General features: G+C 44.9%; 1 protein-coding gene across 2 annotated transcripts in view; it reads right to left on the bottom strand.

Moving 5' to 3' along the window:
- Positions 1–1,197: 1,197 nt before the first annotated feature.
- Positions 1,198–25,388, bottom strand: part of LOC133110987 (high affinity cAMP-specific and IBMX-insensitive 3',5'-cyclic phosphodiesterase 8A-like) — a 34,843-nt gene continuing 10,652 nt past the window's right edge. The window contains exons 2-22 of one of the 2 annotated variants that reach the window (XM_061221116.1): positions 19,361–19,417; positions 16,174–16,364; positions 14,804–14,860; positions 14,655–14,709; positions 14,137–14,225; positions 13,702–13,771; positions 13,007–13,147; positions 11,572–11,660; positions 11,355–11,406; positions 11,229–11,271; positions 10,510–10,587; positions 10,133–10,203; positions 9,253–9,417; positions 7,978–8,026; positions 7,691–7,826; positions 7,068–7,266; positions 6,650–6,867; positions 5,681–5,813; positions 4,452–4,616; positions 3,578–3,707; positions 1,198–3,306 (exon numbers count right to left, since the gene is read on the bottom strand). In XM_061221116.1, coding sequence (XP_061077100.1) covers positions 3,200–3,306; positions 3,578–3,707; positions 4,452–4,616; positions 5,681–5,813; positions 6,650–6,867; positions 7,068–7,266; positions 7,691–7,826; positions 7,978–8,026; positions 9,253–9,417; positions 10,133–10,203; positions 10,510–10,587; positions 11,229–11,271; positions 11,355–11,406; positions 11,572–11,660; positions 13,007–13,147; positions 13,702–13,771; positions 14,137–14,225; positions 14,655–14,709; positions 14,804–14,860; positions 16,174–16,364; positions 19,361–19,417 — 2,295 coding nt within the window. In that variant the 3' untranslated portion in view covers positions 1,198–3,199. Of the gene's footprint in view, positions 3,307–3,577; positions 3,708–4,451; positions 4,617–5,680; positions 5,814–6,649; positions 6,868–7,067; positions 7,267–7,690; positions 7,827–7,977; positions 8,027–9,252; positions 9,418–10,132; positions 10,204–10,509; positions 10,588–11,228; positions 11,272–11,354; positions 11,407–11,571; positions 11,661–13,006; positions 13,148–13,692; positions 13,772–14,136; positions 14,226–14,654; positions 14,710–14,803; positions 14,861–16,173; positions 16,365–19,360; positions 19,418–25,388 lie in introns of both variants that reach the window. The other variant, XM_061221115.1, reaches the window with a different exon arrangement.

Consider the following 25,388-nt stretch of genomic DNA (forward strand, 5'->3'; position numbering starts at 1 on the left):
GACTGTGTAAACGGACACCTTGTGGGCATTCCCAGCATGCACCTACTGGGACCACAAATACAGACACTGTGATTGGATAGGTAAATAAAATTTAAAAAAAGCCCTGTCATGAACTCATTTTAAATTAAAATATTGTTTATAAATAATAAACCCTAGAGCTCAGTGGGTGAGAGAACACTGGTCTGAATTTCCCAGTACAGTACTTTTATCCTAAGAGGTAGGCATCAGTGCTAAGGATCCTTCAGTGTCTTCCTATTCCTCAGTTGCCGTCTGCAGAGGAGCCATCAATCACACAGTAAATACATCAAACAGACACAGGGAGAGACTCCAGCAAGCTCTGACTGAGTTTCTGCAGTTTACATCCCAGGCACAAAGAAGCTCTGCCAGAGTTTGGGAGGCTGGGGAGACAGGTTCATTAACTCCTAACAGATCTGCTGTGCACAGCATATAAGTATGGAGATTAACTGCACTTGATATCATCAATCCAATGACTAAGAGCCAAACAGGAACAGCATGTGTCAAGTGTTTAACACAAGCTTTTTCTGTGGCTCCCCTAAACATGACTACGACAGGACCTCACCTCACCACAAGATGGCGAAAAGGAGCTAAAAATTTGCCATGTTAAATCCAATGAATACAGAGCCAAAACTAAAATTGGGTCACTGTCCAAATTCATATGGACTGCACTGCATACCTACGGATTCATAAACAATATAAACAAATGGCTCATTTAGTTTGAAGCCCTCATTCTCACACTTGGTGAGCTTTGCACACATCAGCATATTCTTCAACACAGATGAAAATGGTGGTGTGTAATGCAAACAAAATTAGTCACCTGCTCCATCAAAATCGTAGTATTGATCCCAAAACGTATTTCGAGTTTTAGAAACTAATCGAAAGAGGAGAATGTAAGTCTGAACGATGCCAAAGTTATCTCTCTACTCCAGATAGCAATGGAGTTGTGTCCCTTTTCATTTTGAGTGCCACCAAAATTGTGACCATTTTTACACAAATATGGATTTGTGTGAAATTGGCCACTGTGACTTACGACTTACTATGATAGAACGGGTCACAGAGGCACTCTAATGCATGGCAGTGACAGTCCTTTAGACTGAATGGGTTTCACCATCCCTTTCCAAACAGCCAATGGAAACGCAGGGCAGCAGCGGGTTACAGAAATGAGGCGCAACACCATAATTGTCATCATTTTATTTTTAATAGAATAATTTTCTAATGTCTTTCCCCTCCCCTTGGTGCTGTTGGACCAGCAGAAGCAATGAATCAGAACAAAGAAACAAAACCCCTGAATGAATTTAAAATTCTGCCGGAAAGAAAAAAAGACAGAACAAAGCTTCAGGTCAATATATCATATTGACCCATATATAGTCTTCTGTATTATGGCAGATTTATATATACTCTTTAAATAAAAATAGGAAATAATCTTAAGGAACATTCTTTCACACAGACATATCTTTATCAGAAACCATTGGTGGAGAATGCTTTGTCCCTGGGTTTTCTGTGGAGACAGGTCTTCTAACAAACAGACAGTAATGATCTGCTACTTTTAAAAATCAAAGCGAGCAGTGTGGTAGAAGACCAATATTTGACAGCAACAGATAGCTTTGAACTCTGCATGTCCTGAAAAGCTATGGTTTTGTTACACTGCAATGCCTTTTCAATGCTTTTGTCAAACGTCTCCACAAAATGCCAGATCTAAGCTCGTGTTTGCTTTCATTTCAACACTCCAGTGTAAAATACATAGTCTACAAAAATATTAACATTTCAGTATTTTACTTTCACTTCATTATTTTAAAATAAAAACTTCAGATGTTCTTTGCATTTGCACAGTGGGGCGGACTGTATAAATAGTGTATAAAATAAGGCAGTCTCTCAGTAGGATAAACCAGATATAAAATTTCTGGGAGAAGAAAAGAAAGTCACTTTCACAGATTTCATCTGTTACAGAAAGCAGCGTGGTTTATGCCACGACGCATCGTGGAGAGCCACAACCACAGAAACACACTCTCACGCCCAGACTATCAGCAGCTACACAGCTTATTGGCCGGAACACAGCACCCCAGTTGCAGACACATTATTACAACATACACTTCTATTCTTCTTTACAGTGCAATAGAAAGGTGGCATTCTAGTTGATATTTGCATTATGAAAATAAACATGTCTTCATGTTGGATGATACTATACTCAGCTTTGGCTTTTTATTATTATGTATTCATTTATTTTTTTTAGAAATATTGAATAATTAAAAGAAATATACTGAAAATGTCTACTTGTAGATGCTTATGTGATCTAAGGGTGACCCCGCCCCCACTTTAAAAAAGAGGTGCAGCTGAACCGTCCCCCGGCCAGGAGGCCCCTCTCCGTGTTCGTGAAGGGGGCAGTGAAAACAGGAGCGAAACACAAGAAGAAAGAAAAGGCGGATGAATAAGGGAGGGAGCACACTGTTTCTGGGGGGGGGGGTGAGTCACCTGACAGAGAAAATGGAGCTCATCCCCTCGTCCTGCGTGAGGCCTCTGGAGCGCCCCCTGGTGGCCCGTCCCCTTCTGCACCTCTGCCCTGGATGGGGAGGAGGCCGACAGCCGTGACCCCGCTGCTCACTGCGCATAAATGCATCCATTTTGTTTCGTCCCCATCGGAGCGGCCACCAGGCCCTGCGAGTCTGTGTGTACTGCTGTACTGGTGGTGGGCTGAGGGTTTTGAAGGCGTGCCACACATCAGCAGAATGGCTGGACAGCTGGAGCCGGGCTCTGTACACTCATCCTTTTAATTGTGCTTCTGCTCACCAAGCTAGTGCCATGTGTTCTGCAAGCAGTCTCTCTCTCTCTCTCTCTCTCTTTCTCTATAACTCCATCCAACTTTCTCTCCCTCTAACTCCATCCATCAACCTCTATAATGCCATAAATCTCTTTCCTCTCCATCCATCTCTTCCTCCCTTTCTCTTTCTCTCTCCATCTCTCACTATAAATCCATCCAACTCTTTTTCTACATCTCTCTCCATCTCTCTCTCTCTCTCACTCTCCACCTCTCTAATGTGATACAGGAAGCAGGCGTCAGTAGGTCCCTGACAGGGTGATGTTCTGGACAGAGCTGCCCCTCAGCGACGCCTCTGCAAGGCTGTAATTGGACAGGACGAGGGAGGCCCCACCCACCCACTGTGCAAAACAGCACGGGATAGGCCGGCTACTCTGGAGGAGGCCGCAGGGTGCAGAGCTTCTGCTCGTCCAGGCTTTTCCAATACTTAAAGTTACTGTCCAGATGCTGCATGAGGTTGGGCAGGTCCGCGAACGCTGAGGGAGAGAGAGCACACACAGCCTGCACTTTAACACCCTTCATATGCACAATATTCAGAGTTGGCCAGCCTTTTCCCTACATGTTTGTGTTTACAGTAAAATCACCGACATTTGTGAATGCATTACTGTTTTTCAAAAGAAGGTGTCCCAACCAATGAAGTGCTTCACTGCTTCCTGAAAACATCTGTTGGATTACAAGGGAATTTACTACCGAAAGTAGTGCTGTAACTAAAGAAGCCACCTCAGCGTGAAGGCTGGAGTCACTCACCATCCCAGGCGTCGAACATGTCCGTGATGAAGTAGTCGATGAAGGAGATCTGGGATTTGGGAATGCTGCAGGTGTTCCTGTCAAAGACGGGCATCACCACCGGCAGACCCTGCTGCTTCTCCTCATCAGTCTGCACGGTCAAAGGAGACAACCGTTAATGCACCGCCCTCTCCACCACGGTCATAAGAGGAGGTTGTTAATGCACCACACACTCCACTACAGTCATAAGAGGAGATTGTTAATGCACCACACACGACACTCTCCACTACAGTCATAAGGGGAGATTGTTAATGCACCACACATGACACTCTCCATTACAGTCATAAGAGGAGATTGTTAATGCACCACACGACACTCTCCACTACAGTCATAAGGGGAGATTGTTAATGCACCACACTCTCCACTACAGTCATAAGAGGAGATTGTTAATGCACCACACACGACACTCTCCACTACCGTCATAAGAGGAGATTGTTAATGCACCACACACGACACTCTCCACTACCGTCATAAGAGGAGATTGTTAATGCACCACACACCACACTCTCCACTACAGTCATAAGAGGAGATTGTTAATGCACCACACACCACACTCTCCACTACAGTCATAAGGGGAGATTGTTAATGCACCACACACCACACTCCCCACCACAGTCATAAGAGGAGATTGTTAATGCACCACACACCATACTCCCCACCACAGTCATAAGGGGAGATTGTTAATGCACCACACTCTCCACCATGGTTACAAGTGGAGACCATTACTACAGCAGTCTCTTCCACGGTCATGACCGGAGACCACTACATCACCACGCGCCACACCTGTGATAGCCTTCACCACCAGTGTGTACGGAGGGCCTCGTCATTCCCTCACCTGTGCAAAATACTCCTCGGAAATGCGTCCGGCCCACTCTATGCACAGCTCCAGCGGTCTGCAGGGGTTGGAGATGTCTGCACACTTTATCAGCATGCGCTTGATCAGGATGCGGTTCTCCGGTGACGTCAGAATGCTCCCTGCACAGTCCTCCTCCCCACCCCCCTGCAATCACAACACTGACTCAACCATACTGTACCAGCTCATTAGCATCATCGCTACAGCACGAAACATTTTTTCTCCCACTATAAAATGCCCCAAGGCAGAACGTAATGCTTTTGTCAAATTAAATGATCACCATTACACGTTTTCCTACAAAAGGAGGAGGAGTAGCTTTAAACAAGGGATTATTTATGATATTTAGGAGGCGTGAGGCTTTAGGAGATGACTTCTAAAGCTCAGAAAAAAGCACAGTGACTTTGACTTGGTACTTGCAGAGACCCTTTTTCGTTTGTAGTTATTCACAGAGAAAGCGGTTTCCTTAAATTTTTTTCAGAAGAAAATACAACAATCCCTGTCTTAATGTTAGTAATAAGTTAAAAAAAATGGAGGCCGTTTGGTCTGCCCGAGGGAAAGTGTGGCAGAGGGGATCACTCAGACCTCGAGGCAGTGCATTCCACACTGGGCTGAGAAAGCTGCTACCAGCCTGTAAAATTCCCACTTCCCACCCTGGCGGCCATGTTCTCCTGCTGGGGGCCAACGCTGTGGACCACACGCAGATTCTGCCTTTCCCCTGAACGAGACCCCTCTGCTCATGTCCATTTCATTTAACCTTTATCTCACCAGGTCATCTCATTGACATATAATCTCTCTTTCAAGAGAGACCTGGTGCAAGAAATAGCAGTGTCAGCAGCAAAGATAGTTAATGTGAGATAAATTGATTTTTTACAACCGACAATAAACTGAGTATCCTTGCTGCTCAATAGAGGGAAAACTAGAAAATAAGTGCGTATCGTAGCGGCTAGAGAGAAATGGAGCCAGACCGGAAGTTTATAAGGAACAGATAAAGTTACGCATGCGCAGAAGTAATGTTATTATTTTGGTCTTTGAAACGGTCTATACATATTCACATTAAAAACAGAGGGAATCAGAGCAGGGATTGGGCCCGGGCCTGGAACATTCAGTCCAGGACCAGACCAAAACCCGACCCTTGAATTCGCCCCAAGAGGTCGTCCAGCCCAAAACATCTGCTGCTCATGCTGACCGCTGGGCTGGCATTTGGGCCTTACCCCGTTCTCCTCCAGGGCAGCCAGGGGCTTGTTGATGCTGTTCACAAACTTGTTGACGTGCTCAAAGTGCTTGGTCATCTCCGTGGCCAGGACCATGTCGATTATAGCCTGCCGCAGCGAGCGGTACTCATTCCTGGTCGGGAACAAGGAAGTAGACAAGGAGGAACATGTGGTGAAATTCCCAAGAGCCAGCGCGGAGACGGGAATCACATTACGCCACGTCTGTGCCAGGCAATGCTGGGAAACCCATCTGTTCAGCCCAGGGAGATCCCACAAGGGTCAACTGTTGTGGGTCACGCATGACCACCAATAAAAATGAACTTCATCTGCCTTTTAAAATATTAAATTGTGCCTGGGAGAATATATCCATCCATTTTGGAAACTGAATTAAGAATTATAAATCCAGAAAATAGACTAGATACTGAAACAGCAGGAGGCTTGCTGTGAGAGATACAGATAGCTGTGTGGATTTCTGCATATTACAATGACTGAAATAATTACACACTAACTAACAACAACCCCCGGGGTCTAAATAGAGGAGTTGACACCCTATGATTTAGTCATTACTCACTGCGTATAACAGACTGTCTGTTAAAGCTACGGTTTAATGAGCAGTGGAGAACAGAGTTTGCAGGTTGTTAGCTCTGAGCTTTGGGAACCTAGTTCACATGTTATTACAAATGTGGACTGTGTAGCCAAAAGCACATTTCTTAGGTGTTTTAGGTCTGTAATGTATTCTATGTTTGTAATCTGTTGTATATGCCATGTGTAGCCAAGGACAAATTATCACATGTGGACAATAAAGTTTTCTAATCTAATCTAAAGTTAATGGAACCCTACTTAGGGGAAGCCACCCCCTTAAGAAGCTACGGTAACGTCCCAGGAAAGTCTCAGAACAGGTTCATATCAGCTTGTTTCTTCCAGCATAGCACCACACATCCACCAGGGGGCACTGTGGGCAGAGCTCACCGGTCCATGTTCTTGAAGATGTTGCTCTTGTCGTCGCGGGTGGACAGCTGGAAGGCCAGGGCCGTGTGGTGGCTCTCCAGCACGGCCGTGTCGTTGTACAGGATGGCCAGCTCGCTGCCCGCGTTGCACAGGAAGGAGTTGGTGCGGCCCGGGTGATCGACGTCGTGGACCGTGGCAGCGATCAGCGCGGCCACCACGTCGATGGGGTCCAGGCTTTGCTGCAAAGAGTAACAGAAAAATTGTTTTTTCAAAATGGCGCAGATCAGTGTAAAACTAGCGTTACATTGTCCGTAGCGGCAGAAAAATATTGACACTTTCTTATTCTTATTTGCTACTGTCATTCTCAGCACGCGCACAGACACCACACGCACACCACACGCAGACACCACACACACAAGGACCACACTGCAGTACACACCTTCACACGCTCTTTGCACAGGAAGTAGGCGGTGGCGTGCAAGACATCAGCCGCGTGGCTGGAGTTGTGGTAGGAGTTGCTGGAGTGGTAATTGGCTTCGATCACAGACAGCCACGCCCTCAGGGTGGCCTCGGGGCAGTTGAGGAACTCACACACCCCAAATCGGGAAAAGATCTTCAAACCCAAGAACACCAGGGGGCTGAGGAGGGCAACACGGCAAACATTCAGTCCATCACTACCATCCTGCAGCTTTGATATTTATTACCATAACATTATTATCATAATTATTATCATCATCATCCCAGCCAGGGCATTTCCATTCAGATATTATCCCCATGTCCATGTGGGTTTCCTGCCACAGTCCAAAAATCTAAAGAGTCTAAATTGCCCATAGAAGTGAGTGAGTGAGTGAGTGAGTGAGGAGTGTATCCTGTGCTCCAGATTGATGACCTGTCCAGGGTGTTTTTCCCACCTCTTGCCCAATGCATGTTGGGATAGGCTCCAGCTCCAATGAGGAGATGTCCAGGTTGACTTGGGAACTGACCCTATAACCTCCTGGTGGTAAGCCCAGCTGAACCGCACCACAGCACCACACCGGAACTGAACGACACCCCAGCCCTCACCGTTTGAGTGTGACCGTCTCCAGGGAGATGATGTCGAAGTCCCATGATTCCTCATTCTCCATGGTCTGAGCCACACGCAGTGGGATGTCGTTCAGAGAGAGCGGTGTGATCAGGTGACTGGGAATATGGTGAGGGTCTGAGAACACAGGTACACATGGGAAGAGCTGAAACAGGCAGCCTGACGCAGGGCTGAAACAGGCAGCCTGACGCAGGGGAGAGTGACACCTATTATCTACCCTCTGTTATATCTATTCCAATGCCAGTAACAGAAACACTCTGATACTTACGTTTTGTTGCAAGGATGTATTCATTTCCAGACAACCGCCTCAAACCATCCTGCAAACAGGGAAGGAGAGAGGGAGAGAAAGGGATCATTCAGTGTGTGACGTCAGAGAAAGAAAGAGGAAACATTTAAGCTTTGCATGTCCTTGTCTGAATAGGTACTTATGAAGGTTGCAAATGCATTCTCAAATGAATTCTCCCACTTTTTAATTTGACCTGGTCCGTTTCACACTCACACTGCAAAGTCATACACACAAGTATGCATACGTACATGTGCACTTACACAAACACACACACACACACAAATTCATATACCAGCATGCGTATGCACAATCACAAGCACGCAATACTCATACACACCGGCGTGCATATCTACATACAGGGCACATGCACACACAAACCGGCAAACTTGGCAAAACCAAGTGGGGGGCACAGGAGGTGCTAAAAATGTGCTGACAACTAAAAATGACAGCTAGCGGTACTTCATGTATGGACATTCACTTCACATTCACGCCTGATTGACAGCTGACTGCAAACATGCACTACTAAATGTTTTAAATGTACATGTATACACAATAAAATATGGCCTCCAAACAACCAATTCGGAGTCCTCCTGTGGTGGGCAGTTCTAGAAGTCTGTTGCTTTCAGAATTAAAATATGTTTTCTAACACCTTGCTGTTGTATAACACCAATAATATAAAAATGAGGACCTCAATTTAAGAGTGTTTTTAAAACCCACCATCATCAAGAATATTGTGTACAAAATGCGCATTCCTAGAAAATCCTGCAGATTGAGCGGATGGACGGATGTAGAAGTGTGTTCAGTAAACAAGCTGAAGCCAGGACCCTGAGGGTATGAGGGACTCTGTTGGCCTTCTGATTTATCCTTGGGGAAAGTAGGGACGGACACACACACTTACACACTACACATATACTCCTCACGCACTCAACCACACAGGCACTCCTCACACACTCCTCACACACTCCCCATGCAATACACTCCCAATGCAATACATGCGCAGGCGCACACACACTCACGCACACACACGCACACACACGCACACACACGCACACACACGCACACACGCACACAGACAGACACAGACACAGACACACATGTTGCATGCACACACACACACACGTTGCACACACTCGCACACACACACACACACACACACACTCACACACACGTTGCATGCACACAGACAGACAGACACAGACACAGACACAGACACAGACACAGACACAGACACACACACAGACACACACACACACGCACCAGCATGAGGCCTCCCACGAGGTCGTTGGTGTGGGGGTCCTCCTCTTTGGGGGCCAGCTGGGGGGAGTAGAGCTCGGTGGTGCGCAGGATCTCCAGCACTCGCTCCAGAGCGTCCGACACGGGCATGGGGCTGCTCTCCTGAGCCGCGTTAATGATGTTTATCACCTGCAGGGGGCAGCACCGCAGAGCGCGCGGTCAGCTACAGAGACTGCCACAGGAGCACCGCTGAAAGGGGCTTTGAATGTGAATCTACACCGCAGGCTTGCCAGCCTGCATTCTTCATACGGGTAGCACGCGCTCAGCTTGTGATTCCATATTCTATATTTAATGCCTGCGCCTACATGAAAGAGCCCTTGGCCCTTGCTACTACAGGCTTGAGTCACTAAAACAATGGTTCCGGTATTTCAATCTTAAGTCTTCACAGGCACACCTAACCCCTAACTTATCTTCCAGCAGGTTTCACCGGTCTCTGGCTCCACCCATATTTCAGCCCCAGATGGAAAGAACTACTGACACCTAGAAGACTAAGAGCTAAGATCTATCCAGTTTAAAAAAGGCAAAACCGCATTTCCCAGCATGCATCCGATATTAAATAGTATAACATTATATACTAAAGAATAATTATAGTTTATGTCAAGTATGCTGAGTATATGATTTTCCAAGAGGGTGTACAGAGCCCTAAGGACCCTGCAATACTTGGTGCAGTCGGGTCCCAGTGAGTTGCAGGGGCTCAGGAGTGGATAAAGCTAACATACAGAATGTTTAAGCAGAATGAGAACCCATGTTAAAATGCTGTTCTCACTTATCCACTCTCTGCCTTCAGCAGTAGCTGAGCAGACCATGTGATGTGGTCATGTGACCAGATCCCTGAGCAACCTGCCTTAGTTATTGGAGCCTCTATGGTCATGGAGTGGATCCGTGCCATGGAAGAGTTCCTTCTCTGAGAGCTTCCTATGAGAGAAGAAACAAACAAAAACAATCAATAAACCAGTTCAGAATGAACTTAGTTACAAAAGAAATACTGCACATTACTGCAGACATGCATACATGCATACATGTTCTCTCCATCAATGCTGAGTCAGCCACAGGACCGCCACAAAGAGCTGGTCACCAGCCCGGTTCATGGGGTGCCTTTTCTTAACATGACTGCCATTCCAGGAGGAACCACAGCCGCCCCCCCCCCCCATGCCCTTCCTGCATGCGACAGATTCCACAGCACTTTCCCATGAAGCTCTCTGGCTGGCAGGACCCACTCACCATCGCTCCCCCGGGACGTGGTTGATCTGACATCTAAGGAGCCTTTCCTGCGGTCTCTGTGTCTGCTCAGCTGGACATCTGTGGGAAAAGAGCCCGCCAGCATGAACAAGGCAGGGAGACCATTCAGAGAAGCTCTCTGTACTTATCAGCAGTCAGGCAGGTGTCAGCTCCACCAACCTCCTGTGAGCCTCTTTAATCTGCATCATCACACAACCGAAACCAGCGTATAATCCCTTCTGAAACTTTTGAAGCCACTCTTGCCGGAGAGTGCATGTCAGGTGGTGAGATTACAGCACACATGCGTGAGCAAAGGTCAAATGAAAGTTTACTTACAGTTTGAGATGCACTCATAAAGGTCAACAACATATTCAAAACAAAATAACAGTATACAGTCTTGAATGAATCACTGAATAAATCCCCACTCTATTTACAAGAAGGGTGTCCCAATCTCCAAAAAGGGCAGGTCTGGGTGCAGATTTTAGTTTTAGCCCAGCATTTAAGACACCTGATTGATGCCTGGGGTAAAACAAAAACCTGCACTCTTTTCAAAAACACAGGCCCTTTTTATATAAGATTTGACACTCCTGAAGATTTGGGTTTGGGAATGGCTTGCGATTACAATGGGCATTACTCTCTGTCTGGCTGTCAGAGGTCAAAGATCAGGGATGAAATGGTATGTGCTGAGGTTTTCAGTTCGAGGCTAGCTGCCAATTTCATACCTGTGTGAGGTTCTGCTGGTACACCTTCACTAAACTTGTCAGTCTAGGAAAGGCAAAAGAAACATTGTTATGTTTAAGTCAGGAAAAACCAGCATATCAAGTTTCACAAACAACAAGTACACTCACCTTATTATTATCATTTAAAGACCTGTAAATAGACACATAGTGTCTGATTTTTCTGAAAAACAGAACAGAGATTAGAGAAGATTGCTTGCATTTCAAACTGCAATTTTCATCAAAGTGTGAAAAGAATGAAGCAGGACCTCAGACCTCCAGTGTAGAAAGGACAGAGCAGTCCCCTGCTGTTAATGATGATGTCACACCCACACACACGGTCACTCACCCTCCTTGTCCAATCACAGGAGTGATCTTCACATTCTGCTGCACACTATCTCCATTCTTCTTTTTGGCATAATAAACCCCCTGCCATTCCTGTACAAAAACACAGGTACAGAGGGGAAGTGACACACATGTACAGTCAGGGTCAGTCAGTGATGAGACCAAGGAACCAGGGACATGCTGCGATCAATGAAATGGATATGACCAAAGAATAACAAGAGCTTTAGCAGGCAGAAAGTGTGAGAAATTCAGTCCCGAGTGAGAAAGTCCAGAGCCCCCTCCCACACTGTTCTTCTAACTGAAAATTACCTTTGACCTACTTAGACAGATAGACTTCGATAGCACTTTAAGCCCTGTGGGAAATGTGGTCTTTGTAGCAGCAAAATAACAGAACAGGGAAAGAAATGTAAATAAAAAAGATCAGTGTGCAAACATTTTTTGCAAACTGTAGCAGATACTAATAGTCATGTTGCACTAATAGTAATGTCCATGCAGTAGTAGTCCAAACAGCATCAGACAATGACCAAGTGGTGTCCGTAAGCAGTAGTGCAGCAGTAGAGTCCATGTACAGGGGGCCAGCGCAGTGCAGGGGAGCAGTTGTTGTGTATGTGTGAGCTTGTTGGGGGGGATGTCACCAGCTTAGCTGGGGCTAAGACTGGGGTCGCTGTCATAGGGGTTGTTATACCAACACAAAGGAATGCCTGAAGCATACCTTCCAGCACCTGAGTAGCCCAAGCTGAGTCCTTCGCTGCCTCAGCTCATAGTAGAGAGGGAGGGAGTGGCTTTCCAGGATGGACTTCATTTATGCCCTCATCCTCCTCTGTTATGTTGTTATGTCTAGACGATCCAGGCACGAACCAACAATAGAGCTGGCCTTCCGGACCAGATTACTGGCTTGGTTCGCTACACCAGGCTTGATGCTGCCTCCCCAGCACACCATAGTGAAGAAAAGAATCCAGAGTAGCCTGGTACACACACTGAAGGTCCTGAGCCTCCTCAGGAAGAACAGCCTATTCTGCTGCCTGTAGCATGCGTCAGTGTTGTCAGCCCAGACGAGTGTATTGTTCAGGTGTGCTCCCAAAAACTTCAACAGGTCTCCCCCGTGGAAGGTGATGTGGCTTCTTGCTGTGTCAAAAGTGCTCCACCAGCTCCGCGGTCTTGCTGATATTGAGCTGCAGGTCATCTGAAGTGACCCTACATTGCACTGCCAGCCTGGACAGTTTTGAGCAGTTTAAAAATGCAGGTCCCTAATGTACAGCCAGGGAGCTACAGGAACCTCACCCCTAACCACCCAATACCCAAACCAGAAATTCTCCCCCCAAATCTATCCTATACTGCAACTTACACAGCCAAAAGACCCCACACCCACCCTACATACCCCCATATCCAAACCTACAGGCCCCCCAGAAATACCCCTGTACCCCTGTACCCACTCTCACCTTCCCCTTCATGATGCAGGTATTGATGGTCTCCAGCAGGTCAGGCTTGTTCTTCTCACTCTTTGGCATTTCGATGAACTCCTTCCCAATGAGATCACCCCTCTGGTACCCTGTACTGGTCTCGTATGCTGGGTTCACATACTGGATGAGAAAGGAGAGTACCTTGAGTCACTATTCGAAGGCTATGCTTACACACGCCTGGTAAAAGTTCCAATTCCATTATGCTCACATGTGGGCATAGATGAGATATGTACAAAGAACATATAAATAAGAAAAAAAGCACACAGTATCGGATATTTTCAGATACGTTCTGGGCCATAGACAGTCATATGTGGAAATAAAACTAATAGGAATCTAAGATGTGCCAAAGACTTAATAGTCTAATAAATACCGAATAAAGTGCTCACTAAGTGTATGTCTTACTGTACCATTCTTTAGAAACAGCTGTTTTCATGTTGAGTCCACCATTTTCAGCTGTGCAAGAAGTTGAGCTAGATTTACAACTTGCAAACACTTAACACTTGTATGTAGCAATTCAAGCAGATAAAATAGTCACTCAGCTACATACGCACATGTGTACAGCCACTATAAACAGGTCTCATTATTGAGGAGAGCAGTATTAGAACCCTAGAGAAACGATGACTCTGTGGGTCAACACAGCAGAATTTTTCCCAGGCAGATGCTACCTGGATCACCTGGTCTTCACTGGAGATCTCCACAGCATCTTGGCTTTGTTCCAGGGCAGTGAAAAGGGCATTGCATGCTCTGGAAAGATTAAAACAAAAGTAAGCAGCCATAACAAACACAGAAAATGAACAGAGCCAAATTATGTTTAAATGGCACCCAAGGCTGTCCTTGGATTAGGAGTTCACATTCTACATCTAACTGGGGCATGAACTTTAAGAATTGTTTTCAGAAAATTCAGTTAAAGTTTGATAATGAGCTATACAACTGTGTCGGTGCAGACAAACACTCGAGTTAGTCCCTGAGTTAGTCATCAGACAGACAGACACATACACTTCAGACAGAAACATTATCAGCATTCAAGCAAACTCTTTGTGCCAAAAGCCCTGGCTACTCCCTCACAGAACAGCTCCACTGTGTGGAAGGGGCATTTTAGCTCCGCTCACCTCAGCTTGACCTGAGCGAGCACCTCCCCACGTTCCAGCTGGATCAGCTCGTTGTAGCAGCTCATCGTGTTTCCGTTTTCTACGTATCTCTGTTGGGGTTTTCAGAAATTAATATAGGATTACAATCCCTGTGAAAGCATTTTGGATCACAAACACCAGAAGAAAATTTCACCCAAACTTTTTCAAAGCTTGAAAAAGCTCAAGCCTCTTATTTTCAATTGTAACGAAACTCCTCATGTCCTTCAGCTTTGTAAGTACTCCGTCATTCAGAGGCAAAGCCTGCACGTGAAACACTGAAACTGACGGCTCTTACAAAACTGGAGCTTAGCGCTGGCAAGGTCAACTCAGCCTGCGTCACACCATCTTATTCACCCAGCAGACAATGTCTCCAGTCTAAAAATGCTTTCATTTATTATTTTCTCCCTTTCCGCTAACCTTAGCACTGTTTTGGGAGCATCAGCAGTGTTGGGAGCACAATATTTAGTGTTTTGTATGCAAAGCCTCCCCGCATAGCTCACCCTGTTGAATCCGGCTGCGATCAGGGGCATCACGGACGCCTCCTCACGGTCAGGCCTGTGAAAGCACAGCACAGTCAGAGCAGACCAGCGCATTAACACACCTCCAGCTTACAGGGCGCGCACAGGGCGCGCACGGGGGGGGGGCCTACCTCTTCACCACAGCCACGATCACCGTGTTTTCCGACGAGCCCACGGCCCGGATAGACCTGCGGATGGGAAGAGAGGAAGAGAGGGAGCGTCTTAGTGTGTTCAGAGCCACTCTGCACCGTGCGTCATCCCGTCAGTACTCCTGTCAGTTAATCTAGGTAACCCCCCGTGTGGCATTCCTGGAGTAAAACTGCCTTCCTTCATGTCTGTGAACATGTGCACTGTAGCGTAATGTTAGGAAACTGGACTTGTGGCTCACTGCTGCAGCACACTTGAGCCAGGTACTTACAGACTTTAAGTTACGTGAACGTCACTGCACAAGCTGCTTTAGTTAGTCGAAGTGTTTTTCTTATTTGAAACCACTAATGCCACTAAGAGCCCTCATACCCACCATTTTAAAGCCAGCGGATATACCTCACACTCATGCAAATGGTACAGACCAATGGAAAACATACATTTAAAAACCCAGTAAAATTTTAAGATATGACCATCACATTAATCCAAATGGCTACAGCAAATATCCAGCTGTATTAATGGATACTATGTAAGCATTAAGCCGTGTCCTTAAGTCCTTGTGGTAAGAGTGTGTTAAACCTCTAAATGCAACGGAATGGAAATATGCACTTTGATGCCACCTCCATTGCAAGCCGGTGGTTTTCCAGGGCGGTTCTGCCGTAAAGCCCGTTTAAGCCCTCACCCACGCGCTCACACCACGCATGTGCGCTGGACGTGCGGACTAAGGAAAGCCAGCACATTAAAACACAGTGCACCTCGGGTCAGTCGAGCCCATGCCCATAATCCTGTTTTCTGTCACACTGTATGGAGATAAGGATAGCAGGTGTGCCAATGGACACTGAAACATGACTAAGGTTAAGCCCTGAGAAGCTCCTACAGGCATCAAAGCCCTGGCAAATCCCTGAGATAACATCTCTGCTTTCGTTTATTCATTTAACATTGGGGCTTATTTATTTGACGTACGCAAACTGCCGCATGTCAGTAGACTGTGGTCAACGTTTCCTTAGTGTGGGGTTTAATGTGTTATTTAAAAACAGAAAGTGCATAAAACAGCTGCTGGAAAAGTACTGCTGATGCCTGCATAAATATGTGAAAGTGCAGAAAAAACCTTGCCTTACTTCTGCCTCATGACAATAATACAAAAATGCTTACAGTATACAATTATTTTAAATTTACACTTAAAATGTACAATTATAGCTAAATTAAATTATTTTATTGTAAATTTCTGATGTACATTTTTAAACGAAAACATATTCTTACATTATTGACAAAAAAATGCAATAAATAGAAAATAAACACAGGTTGTTGCACACATATACAGGGACGCACAGTAATATATCATTTTACGGGGGCATACCGGCAGAGGGCTTCTGCATCAGAGTGTTTTGTTTGCCTGTGATCGATGATGATGATGTCATGATGTTTCTCCAGGAAAGACTCCAGCGCAGATTCGGGGGTTCTGGCTATGCTACACCTGAAGCTGGCTTTCTCACACGCCCAACAGAAAGCATTACTCTGGCTGTCATCTTTGGCAAACACTAACAGCACCTGGCAGAATGGGGAAACACACAACCCAAACAGAACTCAATCACAGATCGAAGAGTCGCTAGTCCATCGACGACTCGCGAACCGCACAGGAAAAAGGGTTCCGCGGTTTTGATTCTGACCACGCCATTTCCAACAGAGTTCCTAATATCACCCAGCATTCCAAGTTTCACAAGGTGATCCAATGAGGTCAGCAACCCCTCCACATAAGGTCATAAGGTCACGTCACATCAAGTGCATCGGTCTGGTCTGTTCCAGGGTAGGCCACGATTAACAAAGATAATTGCCTGGGACCGGCTTGGGTCAGGGACTTGGTCCAGTCAGCCATTTTGGATGAGCCCACTGCCAAAATGATTCAATGTAGCTCCTTACTTACTCAGACCCATGGCACATATTTAGGCGACCCGCCAAGATGAGAAGGACTGGGAACAGAATGATGAGTCATTCAGGAATAAACAGACGTCATACCGACATAGTAGGCAGTGCAGGGAACGCGTCCAGAGGCCAGTGGTTCTGCTGGCCACAGTACGAGTCCAACACAGCGACGGGACAATTTCAGCACAACGCAAAACATCCTTTCTCAGTTAATTCTGTCCCCTGCTATACAGCAATATGCAGCTGGAAGATGGACAGCTATCTGTCACCTGACAATCTGCAGTCATTACTTAATCTAACAGATGAATAATCTTACATCTGCTTACAAAAATGTGTGATATTGGAAATTATTTATCTTACAAGAAACTAATTAGCTGCAATATACACAAACATCCATAATAACATTCACTCATACAACTATGGACTGAGTGTACTGTCTATAGGTGCAGATTATTGTATTCTATAGTTTTAACTCTGTGGCTGAAAAAATGGATTTGCTTTCCATCTTGACAAAAAGCCCGTTCCCTTCTTTAAGTGATTTTTACAATTCTCTGATACGTATATATTTTCCCGATACTCCACTAGTGTTATATGAACTTAGACTATTAGACGCTTCATCAGGACACCTCTCTCTGTGTCCAAACCAGCGCGGCACGGACACACCTTCACGGTTTCTCACCATGCCCCCAGGTTGTACTAAAGAGAAGAGATTTGGTTGGTGGTGAAGGAAGCATGATGAACACAGGAAGGGGATGTTTCTCCATTTAATTCTCCAGCGACTCAGTTATAAAGCAGCAAAGCTCAGCTCACCGGCCAAACACAATGCTTACCATTGCAGACACTAGCCCCCAAACAGCTAAAACAAGACCTGGTCCTGAGTGTTTGACAGCATTTCCTCTACAAAGATTTAACCCTCCAAAACGATTTAACCCTGGGAACAGAGGCGACGTGTGGTCTCCTCAGCCCTCTGTACAGAACAGACTGTAGGACTGCAGATGCAGGCAGAGGTGGTGGAAAGTAGGGTGAGCAGTACATAACGTGAAGAAAGACTCAAAGGCCTTCTAAACAGCGCACTACACCTGGCAGTCTGCATCAACTGCCTCGGAAAATCCTGCCCTAATGCCATTCTAGCCTGGCACAGAATCACACCCAATGAAGACATGGGCAGCAGCTCTGAGACTCTGTTTTGGTACCTCCTTGTCTTCTGTGTTCTGCCTTTTTTTTACTTTGACAACTAATTTCTACCATAATCCTTTCCATTTCCTCTGTGTTTATGTGGCAATCTCTGGCGCTAATTCTGGAGAGTGAAGACGCCACAGTGCAATTTCCCTCTGAATGTGCACTGTCGCCAGCCCACTTCTATTGACCTCTCAGCCACAACCAGGAGGAAGACGTCTCATGACGTCAAAAATGATCCCAAAAGTGCCCATTTGCTCCTCCTTGCAGTCTCAAATGCACCAGACAAGATCAATGAAGTACAGAAAAAGTATTTGAATCTAAAACAAATCCTATTGGAACCCAGGTCTGCTTGCTTGCCACTGTTGGCACTGTCCTGGTCTGGATTTCATCTGACACCCCTCATTCACCAGAACGGTGGCGTGAAGGGATGAACTACCTAGCAGCCTGTTTCTCTTCTTCATGAATGTGTCAACACAAAGCTCACAGCATTGCCACGCAAACAGAGGACCAACTGAGCACAGACACTGAGCTAATAACCAGACAGAAAGTGCAACTTAAATCTGCCCCAATCACAAGTGCAGGCTCGGGCCTATAGTAGTAATGCATTCTCCTGGCCCCACTGGTCCACAGCTACTCCTCTGGCCAGCGGGGGTCAGGCATCCTGCTGCACAGCTCAGCTGTGAGGATGCAGAATGAAAGGAGGTTGGGGCTCACCGCAAACACAGAGGAGAATAGACAGGACAGTGTGACCACCCAGCACTGCACAGGCATACTGTGCATGAGTAATGCACAACATGTTTTAAAAATAAATAAATAAATGTTTTTGTTTTTTTTAGTCATTTCTCCCTTGGTGGTTTGTAAGTGGGACACACTGAATGGCTGAGTAGCCAAAGCTTCCAATGACATCACTTGTCCTTCGGTCCTCCGTGTTCCTCTTCAATAACATGCACTCATTATGGTATTTTCATAGCATTTTATGTTTGGGTGGGGTTCCAGGGTGACAGTGATGGTGTAGAACTTACATAAAGCATTCACTTATGTTTATTCCTTTTTTTTTTTGGATGGCTGCTGGCATCTCAAAGCTATAGGGGGGACAATTTCAGTAGTGAATTATTCCGTTGAAATTATGCTACTGGTTGGTGTTCCAAAAGCTAAATATAGAGCTTTAGGACTACATAAAAATAAACATTAGAGAGACTCAGATCTTTTATTTAAAACAAAGTAGCACTCTGTAATAGTATTTTTCTGAATCTTCTGACAAACAATTTGGAAACCAGTATGCCAGCACATCTGAAAAGCAGCTTAGAAAGAATCTAATTGAACATCTCAGAATCATTAGATGTCTAGTGTTGTCATTTAATATAGTGTACACTTTGAGTTAAATGCCACTGATCTTCTATTTTACCAGTCTATATATGATCCAAGAAAGGACAGTGATACTCTACCTGCAGCTGCTCTTTATAGAGCCTCATTGGTCCAAACTCCACCTCTGTGATTGAAGCCTGAAACAAAAAAAGAATACATTTAAGAACAGACATTCACCTTAAAGATGGTTCTAATTCTATTATAGAGGGCAACTGTCCAATTCCTGATTGGGAACATAAATTCAAGTAATGAAATCAGTTTTGAGAACCAGTTGAAACATAAAGCCAAACAGGAAATATATGAAGCTTTTAATTGCCCAATAAGAGCAAAACAACATAAACAGAGCAACTCCTTCAACTGCGAAAAAAAGAAGAAAAAAAAGAAGAAAAAAAAGAAAAAAAAGAAGAAAGAAAGAAGAAAAGAATCTCAGCCTGCTGAGAATATTCTGGTAGCTTCCTTTTTCTCCTCATGTGACATCACAGTGGCATCCATGGCAACGCAGGCCTCCGAGGACAGCGAGCCCCTATTGAATTCCTCCCATCAGCCCGCAAATTGTGCACGTTAGAAATGTCCGGAGAGGAATTTTACACACAGGGCAGATAATCGGATAACAATACGAGTCTGACCTGCTGCGGAACGCGCACGGCGTGGTAGACTGGGGGGTGGTGCCGTGCATGCGTTTGCAGAAATGTGATTGCCCTTAAGAAAGGGAACAGGATGTGATGTGACGCACATTGCACGCAGCTGGCTGATGACATCACCACCGGCTCTCTCTCTGGTACGAGGTGCGCACAGATGCAGCGCGCCTCGGCAGCGTTCTGCACACCAGGACGGCACAGGAGGTCACAAGTTCACATTTGATCTAAATGAAACTAAAGAACTTATTTTTTGAGCCGAAGGGACACAACCGCTGCAGTATTCTGAGTGTGAAGTACATCATGCAAAACACCTGCATGCCTCTCCCACCAGCAACATCTGGGCCTAGTTTACTGCGAATCAGTCAACCGTACAAAATGAGTGCTTTTGTCTGCGCACAGGGCCTTCACTGCAATCATTTGTTTAACCCCTTATGGGCGGATGCGACCTGCGCGTTACATCTCCCTTAACAGACGGATGAGATCTGCACATTACATCTCCCTTAACAGACTGATGTGACCTGCACATTACATCTCCCTTAACAGACTGATGTGACCTGCACATTACATCTCCCTTAACAGACTGATGTGACCTGCACATTACATCTCCCTTAACAGACGGATGAGATCTGCACATTACATCTCCCTTACAGACGGATGAGATCTGCACATTACATCTCCCTTAACAGACGGATGAGATCTGCACATTACATCTCCCTTAACAGACGGATGAGATCTGCACATTACATCTCCCTTAACAGACGGATGAGATCTGCACATTACATCTCCCTTAACAGACGGATGAGATCTGCACATTACATCACCCTTAACAGACTGATGTGACCTGCACATTACATCTCCCTTAACAGACAGATGCAACCTGCACAATACATCTCCCTTAACAGACTGATACAACGCCAGCATTGTATTTGATTATATGACCGTTCTTCAAGACACTGAAAAGCACTGTGATTCCTTGGCCTTTGTATGGGTCTTCTATAATCCAGAATAGGTTAAGACTACATCTGTGAGAGGTGTGAAAGATCTTTGTTTATTGTTCATCATTTAGTTGTTTTTTTGTATCATATGTACAGTACTGTGCGGAAGTCTTAGGCACCCAAGATTTTACTGTATATACATTTGGTCTTAGATATTTTCTTTTCTTTTTTTTTTCTGCACTCTTGTGTCAGTAGAAGACAGCTAATTTTGAGATTTCCAAACACTAATTTTCAAGAAAAATTTATGTTACAGTGACATTTTGTTAAATAAAGTAAGATTAAGTAATAGATCACTTTTCAGATAAGAACTTGATTACTCGATACAAACTATCAGCAAATTTCCCTCACTGCTGTACCCTGTGCCAATCACCAAACTGCCACCAGACAGATGATAACGTTCCCCGCGGGGTCAGATGGTGAAGTTAGGCACCACGCACCTACTGTATTTACTTAGTACCATGACATTTGACTCCTTATATCCTGTCTGCTGGGTGGGACAAGCTCTCTGGATCGCCACTGAGAGCCCCGAGTATATGCTGGACTTGTGGCTTTCCACTGCGCTGAAAAACAGGAAACGTGATGACATTGTTCAGCGAGCAGACGTCAGCACAGACAGACATTACGGGTAAACAGCTTCCTAACAGCAGCTGAGGGACTTGGGCGCTTGGAATGCTGGGATACGGACTGGCCTTCAAGCACTCTGATACACACCATAGCATTGTAACATGCATTATTAACACGTGCTGCTTAGTATCTTCAACTTGATCCTTTATGTCAGTCTGTCAAAGCTAAATACAGATATGGAAATGATTTACAGAATGTGTAACACTGTAGTTCTGTCAAAGGATAAAAAAACCTGACAGAATTGTGACTATACCCCATTTTCCATTACGTTTTGTGCCTGTATCTCTATAACTTCGTAATAATGCCCTGCTGATGCACATTAATCCTACTGAAATCATTACGTTTGCGAACGAGTAATGTTATGAATCGGTAATATTCACTCACAGGAATCTAACTTATTAGACCTAATGATAAGTTAAAGTAACAATTTTTAGCTAAACCACTAAGGATGTATTAGCTGTGCTATGCATGAAGGTAAACTATAGCTATGCCATTTTTTTCACTGAAAAATTAACTCTCAACTTAACTAAGCTTTTAACTAAGTTTGAGACATCTTTATCTTTGCTCTGTGAAGCTAGAGTCATTAGGCTACATGCCTCAAGCAAATAACATAATTCCGATGAACAGCAGCTTGTTTAAATTGTGACATCTGCCCTTATATTGCGATAAGCGTTTTTCATTGCACTAAATAAAATTAGATCTACTCTAATCCACCTCTATCAAACGATTTAGTCTAGCGCATCATATGTCGCATCAACTTGTTTTCCATTAACGTTGCCACATACACTTCTTTAATAGAAAAAGGGCTTATGACTGGCAATTTCTTTAAAAAAAGGCTCAGCACTTGGATGTAAAGTTTTCCATTTATATATTATTCATATATTGCATTAAATTTCTAAGTGCATGACACCTGCCATGTCCCCAACTTCTACTTACAACTGAAGGGAAAGTCTTCAATAGATGAGACATGTTTGCAAATGTGTTGTGCTATCGCTTGGCCAGTGCTTGGCTTGTGCTATCGCTTTTGAAAAAGAGATCGTGAATACATGAAATACAATAAAGGTGATCTGTTATAATACAAATTATAAGGAAATTAGAAGTATGTAAAGGAAACCTGCCTCCCCCCCACCCCAGTAGCTTACGTTTATCAATCTAAAAAAGAAATTAAACTGCACTGATTGGCTGAACGCCTCTCAGGGCCCTGAGGTGAGTGAGGGGCTGACTTTAGCTGAGTGAGTGAGAGAGTGAGCAAGCAAACAAGTGAGCGGCTGAATTAGCAAGCGTGTGCCACTACCATCACAAGGACTGAGAAAATGCGTTAGACTTGCTGGCACCTAATTTAGACCAAAGGCGCAAAAATAACCGTGAGAATTTACGTAAGGTAATGCTGTGGGAAAGCAGAGTGAGAAGAGATCAGAGCATGTGACATGCAGTTACCACAGCGTGGCTGGAAACAACAGGCCATCAGTCAACACAGAGCATCTCTAAAGCCAGTCAGGCTTTCTGCTGCAGGGCAATGGCTGCCCCACATACTGGGAACAGGGCTGAATTCACTGGAGAAAAATGAACAGCAGAAACAAATTCACTGTAGAAAACTAATTACAAAAACACATTTGAGAGTAGTCAAGTTTCAGATCCTTTTCTCTATTGCCTCTCTTTCAAACAGTAAACAGTAAACCAGTACTAGAATACAGTAGACCTCCATGCACAATAACTAGGGCTGGGCCGATTATTCCATAATCATGTAATTGAAGATCACCATGGCTAATTGACACAAAAAAATAATCGTTCGTCATAATCGTCCATTGTGGAATAATGCATAATCCTATAATTGTTTTTTCTAAAGTCTCATCTGTCCACAAGACAAAAAAAAGCAATAGGGCTGCAATAGGAAACAACTTCACAAATTCACACATACACTCGGTACATACATATGTACACAACACAATCGACCTGTGCAAGGCACCAACTGCTTCAGCACATGCATCAGTGGGTTAAAGGTACGTCACAATAATACCATTAAAAAATAATAGCCAGTAGCCATATTAATATGCCAGTAGCCATATTTTTCATGATAATAGCCACAGCAGAGTGTATTGAATGAATGAGTACAAACAACATAACCTCAACAAATGTCCAACTGTACAAATAAAATAAAAAACAGGCTAAGAAAATAAATACTAACACTTGAAAAACAACCCAGTGAAAGTATCTGGTTAGAAGTCAAAAGGACAAGCAAGGAGATAAGGCCCATAGGTCACGACTGGTTAAAGCTTGCTGTGGCCAGGCCAATCAAACACTTTTCAAAAAAACAAATCAAAAAAGGTTTAGGCCTTACTATCGTCCAGTGCACAACAGTAACAGTAAGTGTATAGATGTGGGATCTGACACAGGCCTTCAGTGCAATAATCTCTCATAAACATCTGCGAATGAAAGCAATCCCTCCAGTGTGTGAAGACATGCTGATGCCTCCCACTGCACTGTAACCAAGGAGAACAAACCATAACTAATTTTGAACAACCAAAATTGCAGCACATGTCTGACATATGTCTGGGAAAGCGAGAACAGGGCTTTACGGTTTCATCAGCTGCAGGCAGAGAGAGCCTCCTGTCCCCTGCCACCTCCACCTCCACCTCCACGGTATTTCGGTCTATCCAGATTACAGGCCAATTTGTGCTAATGCCACCAGTCTTAATCACCGCCAGCAGAGATGGGCCTTGAAGTGAGATGAGTACTCACTTCAATTGAAGGAATTTCACTTCCTTATTTTAGGGCATGTAGCATGTACAGGTTGACTGATCACTGGTGTCTCACACTTGGTACATAAACCTACTGCTATTAGGACCTGCAATGGCACAAAGAGCTACATGGGAGTCTCTCCTTAGTCCTCAAACAGAAGATTGAGGGAGAACACCATCGCCCCTCCCTCTCCCCCTCCCCAAAACTGATGATGATTGAGGCATGGCAGCTATCAATCATCCTCCATCTAAAAGATGGTGACCCTGATGAAGACCTAGTGTCGATACGCGTTGGTCATTTTGCCTTGTTCTTGCCTGTCCTAGTGCCTTGGATTTTCTTCCTTGGTGTTGCACTTTTTGAGTTCATTTTGTAAAGGAACATTGTTTCATGTTGGCCTACCTGCCGTAACAATGAGCACCTGTGGTACCTGTATCCAAGCAGCTCTTCATTCAGTCTGACCACGATGCAGGACCACGTTGCAGGACAGGGGATTGTGTCACACACATGCAGATCATTCCTTGAAAGAGGTTTAACCTCTGACCCCGGCCCGTGATCCCATTAGTTACAGCGTGTTAATGAGACCGAGTGCTTCGGTTCTGACAGTCGGCTAGGAGTCGCAGAAGGAGGTTTGGGGCCACACCATCCTGCATCCATTTCCTCTGAGAGATGAACGCTGGTCTCCCCCTCCTGCTCATAGCAGTGTAGTATCCCTGACTAGTGTCCGTGCATCACATCTGCAGTAATGAGGAAAAGCAGGGTCACCCCAGCCCTGGTGTGGTAACAAGGCTTCACCATGCATCTGGGCCCTTCCTTGGTAAGGAGGGTGAGTGTAGATCTTTAATCACATGCATACACATGGATACAGTAAGCGACTGCCAGTCACCCAGGAGGTTTAAAATCCCTTTTACCTCAAGTGAGGGATTATGACCTTGGGACGGATTACACGCATTGAACCACCGCGCTTTCTTTTCCCCAAAGACAGATGAAAGGCAGGGGTTCAGCTTTCACTTCAGCCAGGTTTCTGAATCACTGTCTTACTGTGCTCCATTTTCTACAGTAATATATGAGAACAAAACAAACTTTCATCTAAAAATGAAAAAGAAAGAAAAAAA

This window comes from Conger conger, chromosome 15 (genome assembly GCF_963514075.1).
Source record: "Conger conger chromosome 15, fConCon1.1, whole genome shotgun sequence".
In the NCBI taxonomy this organism is placed as follows: Eukaryota; Metazoa; Chordata; class Actinopteri; order Anguilliformes; family Congridae; genus Conger; species Conger conger.